General features: G+C 38.7%; 1 protein-coding gene across 1 annotated transcript in view; it reads right to left on the bottom strand.

Moving 5' to 3' along the window:
* Nucleotides 1–12205, bottom strand: part of SMOC1 (SPARC related modular calcium binding 1) — an 87059-nt gene extending 74854 nt beyond the window's left edge. The window contains exon 1 of the mRNA XM_058161923.1: nucleotides 11865–12205. Coding sequence (XP_058017906.1) covers nucleotides 11865–11975 — 111 coding nt within the window. The 5' untranslated portion in view covers nucleotides 11976–12205. The remainder of the gene's footprint in view (nucleotides 1–11864) is intronic.
* Between the last annotated feature and the right edge of the window lie 1300 nt (nucleotides 12206–13505).

Genomic DNA, 13505 nt, shown 5'->3' with positions numbered 1-13505 from the left:
AGGTCTTCCCTCTACTTGGAAAGCCTATGCTCCTAGTCCTCAGTGAGGTGCTTCTGCTGAGCCTCCTTCTCGGCCAGATCCAATTTGAATTGAGAGCTTCTTTTGCCAACTCTTTCTAGTAGTGGCTGCTTAGCTCCAACAACTGCTTCCTGTTGGGACCCTAAGGAGCCTGGGCAGGGAGGAGGGGAGAGGAGAGGAGAGGCCAGTGAGGTGCTCCTCGATGTGAGTGACATCAAGTTGGCCACGCCCACCCAGTCACATGACCACCTAGCCACGCCTACACAGCCGGTCATTAGGCAGATCATATTAGTGGTCCGTGGGATTTAAAATTATTAATTTAGTGGTCCCTGAGGTCCGAAAGGTTGGTGACCCCTGTTCTAGAAAGACCTTCTCCAGTCATAAATATTATTTTAGCAACTGCCCAAAGCAATAGATACAATTAGCTGCAATTTGCACTCATTTCATCACAGTGATTATCTCTGTATTAACTTAGATCTGAAATTTTATAAAATGCTATCATTTCTGAATGAAGGAGGAATAGAAAACTCACCAGGTAGTTTTCTGTTCCTCCTTCAAAGAGGGTTTGTTAACATTAGTTTCAAGTAGCATCAGCTTCCCAGATTAATACAGAGAAAAATATTTCTGGCAAAGCCCAATTTGCTTCTGCCTAGCTAAAATATGCCTCTCGCAGATTCATTTGGGGCAACACAATAATTGCCCATAGTAAGTGAAGCCTCACAGAAAAATATCTCAGCTTGTGATATCACCTAGTTTAACAGAAGCCAAATATATAAGTGTTTCAAAATAAACAAAATAAACTAAGTTTAAAAGGAAAATGGCTGTAGAGACATGAGCAGCTGCTGAGTTTCCTTTAGAATTGTGTAATAAGTACCGTTGATACAGACTTTGTTAAAACCAGCCCCAGAAATCTGTTGAATTAGACTAACTCAAAATTAAATGCAATTTTTAAAAGAAATCATCATTAACATCAAGTAATGACATCTGGCCTGTATAATTTCACAGAACTGAAAGTCAAACAATGGATTAAAAAAGAAATAGAACATATATTTTTAAATGAGGGAAGTTTTACAAAAACAAACACATTTGAAAGGTGTTATATACCTGAAACCACATTTTTCCCAAACAACTCCAAATGAAAAGTTGAAAGCTTACAAATTCCCCTTTCCCCAGTCCTCAGCTAGTTTCACAAGTTACCACAGCTTTTTGATGAAAATAAGATCATTCTAAAAGAGTTCCTAAGGTTTATTGTCTAAACAAACAAAGTCTGATTAAATGCATAACTGGGTGTTTAAAAGCCAAATGATGTGCCCCTATATAATCAAGAGGGTTCAGAAACTCTAGTAATGCACCTTTAATTTACACTGTTAGGAAAAGGATCTCAAGACACAATCTGCCTTTCTTTTTTGCATAAGCAGTTTAAACTAGAACCAAGAATGCCCCTTTTACAATATTACAGAATTACATAGTTCCTTGTGAGAGAGAAGTTGAGATAGTTTATCAAAGGCAAAAATAGAATATGGAGGCAAACTGTGAAGTACAAACTGTCTGGAAAGAGATACAGAAATGCTTGCAATAGGAAAAAATGTATTTGCTTTGAGTAACTCAGGAGAATCATGAGTTGACCTTATTTCAGTATTCACAAATATACTGTAAATTAATTCCTGACTTCACATACATTTTCCTTTTATGCCATATTTCTAATCCTATTAGACTGAATTCACATATCGAACTATTCCATGATTTGTTTACTAAGGTAATTTTAGTAAAAAGTGTGAGCCCAGACATGGAATTCAAATAAGAGGCCAAAAAATACTAAGTGGGTAGAATTCTAAAATAGGTCAAGGAAAACATAGTTATACCTAAACTTTTAAGCCATCTTATAAATAAGAAGCTTCATAATCTGTTGAGGCAAATTAACAAGCATGGGAATTCTCCCTAGAGAACAACGTAAACATTACATCATTATACTTCTTCTTTTGGAGCCATCTCTATCAAAAAAAAAAGAAAAATCTTGCCTGAATGCTTTATATGCTTCTCATTGGCTGTCCTTCAATTATTCTTGTTTAGAGCTATGGTCCACAAACAGGAAAAAGTATGTTTATTTAGCAAGCCAAGACAAAAGCATTCCTCTCAAGTGGGAACAAGACTCTAGTTAAGAAGGACAATCTCATCCAAATTTTAGGGCAATTCCAATGCCATTTTACAAATATACACATTATTTTCTGTTTCTCAAATATGATTACAGCAATGAGAGAATTGCTATGCTATGCATAGTAGCTCAACGTCCACAGACTAGAATACATGGAAAAACTCATTGCAGTATAGTTCATGTTTATACTGACAAAATATAGGTGCTTTACTTTTGTTTGATAAATTCTTAAGTAGAATTAGTGTTACTTGCTAGAGACATGGGTGAGCCTCCAGGTCACCATTTCACAGATGTCTTGCTGACCATAGATATTTCTAAACATGCATAATTGGTGGAAAAGGGACACGGTGGCTCAGGGGCTAGGATGTTGAGCTTGTCAATCGAAAGGTCAGCAGCTCGGTGGTTTAAATCCCTAGTGCTACCGTGTAACAGGGTGAGCTCCCATTACTTGTCCCAGCTTCTGCCAACCTAGCAGTTTCGAAAGCACGTAAAAATACAAGTAGAAAAAATAGGGACCACCTTTGGTGGGAAGGTAACAGCGTTCCGTGCGCCTTTGGCATTGAGTCATGCCGGCCACATGACCACGGAGATGTCTTCGGACAGCGTTGGCTCTTCGGCTTTGAAACGGAGATGAGCACCGCCCTCTAGAGCCAGCAACGACTAGCACGTATGTGTGAGTGGAACCTTTACCTTTACCTTATAATTGGTGGCAACACAGACAGTCTTGTTGAGAACAAGCACAATCAAGCATTTACCACAGCAAGAGCTTATGCACATACCATCTGGGCTTGGGAAAAAATCAGGTTTCACACATGTGCATGTCCCACAAATGATCCAAAGCTCTTATTTTAACATCATAAAGTATGATGCACACTTATGATATCCTTAATTTCAAACAGAATTTATGCTGGTCTCTTAGTCAAGTGCTACAGATTAGGCTATTTTAAAGAGTGACATGAGAGGTTCAACCCATTTGCAAACCTACCCCTATTATATAGGTCAGGGGTCTCCAACCTTGGCAACTTTAAGCCTGGCGGACTTCAACTCCCAGAATGCCCCAGCCAGCTTTGCTGGCTGGGGCTTTCTGGGAGTTGAAGTCCGCCAGGCTTAAAGTTGCCAAGGTTGGAGACCTCTGATCTAGGCTGATTACATGTGTACTTCTTACAAAAATGCTATGAAGTCAACTTGTTCCCGAGTGCTGTTTATTCGCTCAAAGCCTGTGCTTTTTGTATTAAAAATAGTCTTGCTCACAGACCTTTGAGAATGCAAAGCAAAATTTATTTAAAAAATGACCGAAGTAGTTATAATAATTGAATTAATATTTGTCCAATAACATGTACAGTATAGTCAAGAATCAAATAAATAGCAGCTTTCCAGGAAGGTGACATTAACCAAGTTTAAGTGTGTGAGATTGCTGACCAACTACCAAAAATAGGAAATTTGTCCTTTAAATCAAGCCAGTGCTTAGAAAACTGGAATATTGCCAGTGGTGGGATTCAGCCAGTTCGCACCACTTTGGGAGAACCAGTTGTTAACTTTTTGAGCAGTTTGGTGAACTAGAGAATCAGTTGTTAAATTATTTGAATTCCACCACTGAATATTGCCAAGGTGACACTAATTTTTTAAAAAGAGATTTAGTGGTGATAGAATTACAGATAGATAGATTAACATTTGTCAAAATAATAATCACTAAAAATAATCAAGCACTAGAAAAAATAAACCTGGCTGAAGGAAAATTGCCATAGATCTTGCAAAAATAAATCCTGCTTCACCATCTGTTTCTTGAGAGTGTCAACAAATGATCCAAAAGGCCTATGGATGAAAGTGGCCCTGTCACCACTCCATACTTGGATTTTCAATAAAGCCTTTGACAAGTTCGTAACCAAAGGCTCTTAAATAAATGTAACTATCATGTGATAAGAGACCCTGCAATTCTATGGGGTGCTAGGTAATTACAAAAGGAAAAGCAACGAGGACAAAAAAATTAACAACGTTCCCACAGGAACGAAGGAAGAAAATGAAGTCCATAACATCTGAAACGGATGGTTTTAACTTGTTCATAAATGTTCTTAACTTACCAGAAAGTAGCGGGCTGGCCACTGCTGGATAAAACCAGACTATAGACAAAATTACTACTATGAAGAACTCCCAAAGAATTTCTGTAACCTGGATGAATAGTCAACCAAATGGCAAGTGGAGTTCAATTATTTGTATGAAATTCATGCTAAAGTGTAAAGCTCTGTTTGTGACATACCAAGTAGGTTGCCCCCGCCTGCTGGTACTGTTTGTTACTGAGGAGTCAGAATCTGAAACACACATGAGAAGTCAGCAATTATCACAAGTACTGAAGCCAGAAGAAGACTTCCAAACTGCAACAGGAAATGACCCATCATTAGTTATCATTTGTTTGCAGAGAGTAAAGCTCAATCCATTGTTATTCCAAACGGAACAAAGCAGTTGTCCACATTAAAGCTAGGACTTTCTAGTATTCTCGCTTTAATTAATCCTATATTAAATGAAATGAATAAGCAGTTATGGTTATACAGAAGTCTTAAATCTAACAAACACACCAAGCTTCTCTTTTGTCAAGGGTAAACACGAAAAGGCTTTCAAAAATCAACTGGTTATAAATATCTGGTTGTAATTGCAGATACTTTGCTATGCTTCCCTTCTACATGGAGTTAAAACTTCTATAAAGTTTGATTTATCACTCTAGAGGAGTTAGCATTTTTATTACTATCTCTATCAGTAAAGTACCTAGTGTTCCTTGGTGGAAAATATGGAAAGGACAAAAAAGAGATTTCCCAGAACTTGCCTATGTAATGAGTGCACTACAATGCAGTAAAAGATTTTTATGGTATCACATCACATCATCACTGCACGGAACTGCTTTTGCTAGATATCTTTATACTTAGAAAGGATTTATGATATAAAAAGCTATAAGACACATTGATAGATATATCAAGAGATACAGTTCAAAACAACCACACATTCTGTTAAGCAGCCAGCGATTATCACAGATAAAACATCTACCAAAATATAATCTTGTACAGACCAGTTTCAGACGTAGCCCTGGGCCATTTATGGATTGCATTAAAATTATGACTTGCACAAAGGGACATAATTAAGCAAAGATGAAATTATCATGAGAAACAAGCCCAAGCCCAGTGAAGAATATACTACAGGTAGACCTTGGCTTACAATCACTCATTTAGTGACTGTTCAAAGTTACAACGGCACTGAAAAAAGTGACTTATGACCGTTTTTCACACTTACGACTGTTGCAGCATCCCAGTGGTCATGCAATCAAAATTTGGATGCTTGGTACCTGGTATGTATTTAGTAGGGTTGCAGTGTCTCACAATCATGTGATCACTTTTTGTGATCTTCTGATAAGCAAAGTCAGTGGGGAAGCCAGATTCACTTAACAACCATGTTATTAACTTCAGTGATTCACTGAACGCCATCACTCTGCTAAACAAATAATTCCCTCAACACTGTCAAACTATTCACATTAGGCTGCATTGGTCTTCTCATCGTTCCTGTCGCCCCTCTCCTCCCACTTGTGACTGCATGACTGTAACTTTGTTGCTTGTATCTTTGCGATTTATATTGATATTTTTTCCTAGTATGATTTGATTGCCAATTGTACCGTATGACTGGGTGTTGTGCCTGGTGATTCTTGATGATTCTTGATCTTGTTGTGCCTGGTGATTCTTGATCTTGTCTTTTTATGTACACTGAGAGCATATGCACCAAGACAAATTCCTTATGTGCCCAATCACACTTGGCCAATAAAGAATTCTATTCTATTCTATTCTATTCTATTCTATTCTATTCTATTCTATTCTATTCTATATTCTAACTGCTGCAAGAAAGATCGTAAAATGGGAGAAAACTCACTTAACAGTTGTCTTGCTTAGCAACAGAAATTTGGGACTCAACTATGGTCATAAGTCGAGGACTATCTATATATCAGAGAAGAAATTATCAAAACATCTCTCTCTCAGTGATGGTTGCCTCTGTGACTCAGGCACAAAGGCAACCATCAAACTGTGACCTGTTGCCTATGCCCTTCTTTATTGTACCCAATCGGGATGTAAGGAATTTGTACACCCATTATTTCTAAGGTTCCCTGAGAGAAATGATTGATTCTATGTTACTTGTTGCCTTGCAGATATGTCCAAATGTAACTAAAGCAGTTAGTTAGCAGCAATTTTCTATTAAATTCTCTTAAGATGAGATGCCCAGTTCTGCCTTTGTAACTTTATCAACAATGTTAACCCAATTTTGTTTATTAACACTTTGATCATGTGGTGGATTTTACTGCATTGCGTTTCAATTGTATTTATTGATTGACCAATGGCTGCAATAAACTTGCTGCTGTGAAGAGTGTTCAGTCCTCTAGATCAGGGGTCTCCAACCTTGGCAACTTTAAGACTTGTGGACTCTGGGAGTTGAAGTCCACAAGCCTTAAAGTTGCCAAGGTTGGAGACCCCTGCTCTAGATGTTGCTGAACACAAGCATCAGTCACAGCCAAATGGTCAACAATATAAAATTTCTCTTCAAGAATGAGCAAGAACACCAAATTGATTATAAACATATGACACTGGTTTTGAGATCTTCAAACAAATTCAGAGAAATCTGAAACAAAAGTTACCGGTACATTATTCCTACAAGATCAGAGTACTCTCTTAAAAGGACAATTCCACCAACCAATGCATTCAGGCAAGACAGTTCAGAACAAAGTGAATTAAATGCCCAAACAAAACTTATTTTAAAGTATTTTAAAGAATCAGACATGGATTGATAATACAATTACTCAACCATATGAAGCAATCTACTCACTCAGGATGTAGGTTTGTGGAGCTCAATATGACACAAGAAATCCCAACTCTCATCCCCAAACTTCAGAAAGCAGAGGAAATATAGGTGCTGCTGTTATTTGAATCAGATAATGTGGCCTGAGTAATAGAGCATTCATGGCATACTCAACATCTGCCTAGGAGAAGTGACAGGGTATCTCCAGTGAAGAAAACTATTCAAGTTGTTGCACTTCTTCTTGTGCCCATTTTCTATGAATGGCATTTGGATGGATCCAAAACATAATCGGAGAACACGGATTTCCTATGCTGCAGTGTTTTTCTTTCCATGGACTCTTCCTACATTCTAATCTTTTTAGAAATTATTTTAAAATTTCATAGGGGAAAAACAAAAAAAGAGTAGCCAAACAGAAATCCACTGTCTGATATAATGCGTAAGCCAAATTGGGGCACAAAAAGAATGTGAAAGACAGATGAATCCAAGTGGGATTAATTATATCAGGTTTTCATTTTGCCCTGCTGACTGACATAAAGCTGGAGTTCCTTGCATTCTTCTCTCCAGAAACTGTTAAAATTATCAGAGAGTGAAACATCTGGGTCTTCTGTCTGGTGACTCTGCCTAATTCAGCACCATTCTTGTGTCACCATTCATTCTTATCAGACCCATTCAACACATTCAACAGCTTGATGTTAAAAAAAAATCTGTCTGCTTTCAAACAGTTTGCACTATTTTAATATGCTGCTGCTGCTGCATAGTTTCTTTAAAACTCAGGGTAATCTATATGAAAATGTTTATACAAGTATTTGGCTTTTGGGTAAACTATCTGTGCTTGTCTAATAAATAAGCAAAAAAGATTCCTTGCAACATTGATTATGTAGTCTACCCTAAAAGACTCCCAGAATACATCTGTTTTAGACAAACTCCCTGTTTCATTCATAGCATCTATAATGATGCCTGCCATATAATTTCTCCTCATACTAGAAATCCTCCTGTTTTCCCTTTGTTTCTTCTTGCAAAACACTGAAGAGGGAACAATGGAATACTTGTGTGATGTCCTTTGGGTGACAGCACTAGGAATTACCTAGCTGAAGCTTCATGATTTTAATATGTTAACTAGAACAAAAGGTACACAATAGCAATAGCACTTAGACTTATATACCGCTTCACAGTGCTTTAAAGCCCTCTCTTAGTGGTTTACAGAGTCAGCATATAGCCCCCAACAATTTGGGTCCTCATTTTTACCAACCTCGGAAGGATGGAAGGCTGAGTCAACCTTGAGCCTGGTGAGATTCAAACTACCAAACTACAGGCAGCCGGCAGGCAGCTGAAGTAGCCTGCTGTACTGCATTCTAACCACTGCGCCACTGTGGCTCATAACCTGAAATCCTAAGGTTACATGCATATTCCCAAAGCCATAGGCTCAGTGTTTAGTGCCCCTCCAAACCTAAGCAGTAATAATAACTGAAATTAATTTTATGCAAATTAAAATTTTACTTTAGTCCTACCTGTTACATTCTATTTACCCTGCTTGGTTATTTAAGTATGGCTCTGATATACCAACAGCAACTCTGAGGCTGGAAAGGATTATGCACACCTGCATTAGACAACCTCATCTTCTGTAATGAACCAGAGGTTCTTACTATTACTATAATTTGATTGGATATATAAGAGGTACCAAAATTCCCAATCCAGCCTGGATTTTCAGTATATTGGTTTAATTCAGTTCAAAAGGAAGCTTCAGTAGTTTCATAGAGAAAGTGAGAAAGTGGCTTGACACTCAAGTCCTTGAGGTCCAGTTTCTGTGCCCAGTTTTTATCCAACCAACTCAAACATCTCAGGAGAATGGGCCCCACTCTCATAAGGTAAAAGTAGGATGGGAAGTCAAAGAGACCCTTTCTGAGTGGGTGTACCTACATTTGTATTACTCCCCCCCCCACCCCGTAATTCTATCTGATCCCATTCTACTTAATTTTCAACAATTTACAGAAAACAATTGTTTGGAGAACCCTAGAAAAATATGTTGGTGCCATTAGACTGAACAATGAATGGTATTGTTTCTTTTTTACCTTTTACAATGAATCTTTTACTTTTTTCTATGTATTTTTTTAATTGCAGCAGAGTTCAAATTCAGTAAAAAAATATGCCTTTTAAAAGTTTTCTCAAAGCCCCTCTCCCTTATATATACACAGACACACCTGTACCTTTTTCCAGCGTTTAATGGAGCAGTAAATCTGAAAATACCTAATTCGTCCTAAAGTTGGATTTTGACATCTCGTAATTCAAAATATTTTTATTTTATTTAGATTTAGAACAGAAAATCTCAATGCTCTTTTGATTAAGTAGAGAGTCTAGAGATACAACATACAACTTTTCATCAGCTTGTTCATTAATTAGGGAGTCAATCTTTTTTATTTCTCAGACGGTTCATATCCATGTAAAACAATAACAAGTAATTTTATAATCTTTTGGCACTTTGGAATACTTTCACAATTTCTAGTTCAATTGCAAGTACTAATGTTCCACAAATCCAGATTTCCAAGCCTAAACTAAGGCAATTCTGCTAACTTTCTGTGCTCCATTGCCCTCTCTCCATTATAAAAAAATAAAACCCAGGAAGCAATTTCTTAAGAAGATGTAGTTTAGCAAAGAAGATACTGGCCTAACATTTTTATCACATAAAAAAGGCTACAATGAATTATTCAAATAGTGTTTTGTTATGCAGATAGGAGCATAAAGCATTGCATCAGGAGAATACTGACAGCTTTATTGGCAGAACCTAATCAGCAGGATAAAGGGTATGGGACAGGATAAGCCCCTTTCACTTTCAATGTGCTAACAAACTAATGGGGAGGAAACAAAACCACCATACTTTTCAAACAAATCACTTGGGAAGGAATTGGAGACAGAATTTATGAGTTAAACATCATTAAATACAGAGTTTTACACTGAAGAGGAAACAAGTAAGCATTTTAAAGGGCATAGATCTTCCTCAACAGAGATGGAAGGAAAATATTGGCTGTGACCCAGCTAGGAAAAGACATGTTAAAGTACTATCTGAAAAGCGGTTTGTTGAAGCCATGTGGGAAGAAGGTGAAAAATCAGCAGCTGCCTTTCAATGACCCGAGAATCTCTTGAAATAGCTTTTAATTTTTTTTAAGGATATAGCACAGAGAGCAATTAAAGAGGCTTGTAAAGTCAAGTACATTAAAAGCTATACTTGGTTTTAATTTAATAGACAAGCTTGTGCAGTTTATATAGTCCATGTGTTTTACTTCTCAGTTCAACTGTTCCTAATTAAGCCCTTCAGATACCACCATTTGGGGTCCAAGCATAGATTCTATACATGCTCTCAAGTGTTGAAAGGCAGCTGCCATTATCTTACATAATAGCATGGCTTAAATTGGTATGCAGTAAAACTTTAGGTAATACATCCTTTGTGCAGACTTAAATAGAAACCCCAAATTTCTGCTGCCTTTGGAATTCTTGAGTCTAAGGATTTATGACATGCACTGGATTCAATCTGCCACATTTTAACTATTGCTACACATCTGGTCATCAAAGGGGCTAAAAGGTACAGCTAGACAGGATACTTTTTCCTTCCTCCTTAGAACACATCAAACATTCTTACAATGACAGATGTTTGTGTGGCCTTCTAGCTTTCATTGTGATGCTTACCACAATGCATTTCCACTGAATTCTTTAAATCTCTGCCTGTCTTCTCAGTAGCAACTTCCGCTCATGAAAACTCTACAAACTTGGATTAGACATTAGAATTAACATACATATGCATATCCAACAGTGGAGTTAAATAAACAGAAGGCACTTTTATCAGCTTTAATCCTAAAGTACATTTTTAAGGGTCTGGCAGGCAAAAAGGACTAAGAACTGAAACTTAATACTGGCAGGCCAATTCTATCCATTTTAGAAGAAGTGCCTTAACTCAGGAGCAAAAGAAACAACAACAGGAGTCTGGAAGCACCTTTTCAGACTAACACATTTTATTAAAAGGCACAAGCCTTGTGAACTGCAAGTTCATTTCATTACATTCTATTCTATCCAAGTTTCTTTGACATAAATTCTATTTAGTTCAAATTTTGCTTTGAAGCGCACATGGGGCTGCTAGCTGTAAAACTAGATTATACTGTTCTTAAAAAAACTTTCTGGGAGAGAAGCATTTAAATTTAATTTAGCCAATCCTTCTAGCATAAATTAAAACACAGACTTCTTTCCACCAAGCCTAAATCCAAGGCATCAGAGTGATTGGGGAAAGATTTATTTTTGAACTAACATTTATTTAATCCTCGTTTGGAAAATAAAACAAAGTCCTAGTGATTTGTTTAGGCTGCATGGCAATTCTTTATTCCATGCAAATTTAACAAGAGAATGCTAAATTTTAACCCAACCATATGTTCATTTATAACAGATCTTTGGTCCTTCAAATTTATCCCTGGGATTAAAACCACAATATTAAAAACCAGGGCTGAAAAACCCTCAAAGCCACCGCATTTTTCCTTCCTATAATAACTCTCCAGCTTGCTCTACAAGAACCGCTTTTCATAACGATAAAAGGGCATCTTTCAAACACCGGGGCTCCGAGGAGGACGTGTAGTTTGAAAGAAAACAAAACGTGTAAATTACTTCCCCGTTAGAACCAAGTATGCATTTACATGGAAAGGAAGGGGGTTTCTTTTAATAACTTTAACAGCGATAAACTCCAAGTCCTGTTTCAATAGTTAAACAGCAGAACGCCTGTCAAGAAGGGAGTAAAACCAGATCCAAGAAGAGAGTTAAATCAGAAAAGTTTGTCTGAAGCACCCTCCTCCCGTACCAAAAGAGGGGACAAGAGGGCGGGCGGCGGGGTTACACTCACCCGGGGGCCCGTAGTTCTGTGGAGGTGGACCTGCGAGAGAAGCAGCAGCAGCAGCAGCAGCAACGAAAGCAAGCGAGCATTAGTCACCAAGCCCCCAAATCTGGCAGGCATGGTCCCTCGGAGAGCAGGAAGGAATATCGCAGCCTCAAGACAATCCGCTGCGGATAACGTAGCGGATCGAGGTGTTAATTCTGAGGGGCTGCGTCTTGCTTCTGCCTCCCTTTAAAAATAATAATAATAATAATAAAAGGTTATCCGGGGAAACCCGAGCGCCGGCGACTTTATCCCCCTGCCACACACACTGTGCGCAGATGAGAGCGAGGGCGATCGACCCCCTCCTACGTCTGCAACAGGTTAAACACTTCAGCCTGAGGCAGGATTCCTATTATAAACCCCACTGCCGGGGCAGGGCGGGGCCAATTTAGGCCAAGCCCGGGTGACTGACAGGCTGAGGGAACTTTCCCAGCCTCTTCGGGTTTTGTTTCGGGTTTTTTTTATCCTCGCTACAATCCGAGGCAGCGGAGAGCTGGCTCCTTTTCTCTCCTTTCTGCCCGCGCTTCCGATGATACATCTCATAAAGAGGTGACCTTCCAAGAAAGCCTCAAGAACGTGTTTTTTGTTCTGGCTGAGCAGTGCCTGTCCCCCTACTCCACCCCACCCGACCCCACTCCACCCAGTTTTATCCTAAAACACCAGAGTAACTCACTCCGTTTTCTGCTTTTTCATGACAGGCTGAGCTGGAGACTAATCTTACACATGCTGATTTTCTTTGGCTGAAGTAAGACTGGCGGAAGCCCCCTCCTCAACAGATACAAACCTTAACCGGGCCAGAGATTGTTGGCCAAGATATAGGCTACTGGTTGCACACCCCTCTTTGCGGCACGGGTGCAAATTTCACAAGTTTTAAACGTTGTGAGGAAAAAACATTCTGTTCTGCTCTGGAAGCATATTAGGACAGGGGTCTCCAACCTTTTCCAATCTTTTCTACAACGGATACGTTCTGTTCTACAACGGATACATTCTCGTGAACTTCGCACAGAACTTAAACGAAGACAAGACAATGGTGAATCCAACCTATACATTGACAATCGAGCTGATTGCATAAAAAATAAGACCTGCAATCAAAAAATCACCTACAAACCCCCCATCACCCATAACAATTAACCAGCCATCCAAACATTCAATCAAATACCCATCACCCTACCATCCATCCAACCAACCACCCAACCAGCCATTCAAATAGCCATTCAGCCAGCCATCCAATCAGCCATCCAAACAACCATCCATCCAGCCATCCAAACAGCCACCCAACAATTCACCCAACCAGCCATCCAAACAGCCATCCAACCAACCAGCCAAACTATCATCCAACCAACCACCCAACCAACCACTCAACCAAACATCTCAATAAACAATCAAGTACCCAACATCCAAACACTCACCTCCCAAAACATCCATCCACCCATCCAACCATCTATACAACCACCTGTTGTACACAACCCCCAACCTACCAATATCCAAAACTAGGTATGCACACCCCTTACCTCTTCAACACCAATTACTACAGATCTCAAATGCAAATTGATAAATGCAAGAAGCATTGTTAACAAATTACCTGAATTTATCCTCTTGTTAAACAGT

Source organism: Ahaetulla prasina, chromosome 1, assembly GCF_028640845.1.
Source record: "Ahaetulla prasina isolate Xishuangbanna chromosome 1, ASM2864084v1, whole genome shotgun sequence".
Lineage (NCBI taxonomy): Eukaryota > Metazoa > Chordata > Lepidosauria > Squamata > Colubridae > Ahaetulla > Ahaetulla prasina.
The sequence above is the reverse complement of the archived record's forward strand: the minus strand, read 5'-3'. Positions and strand labels throughout refer to the sequence as shown.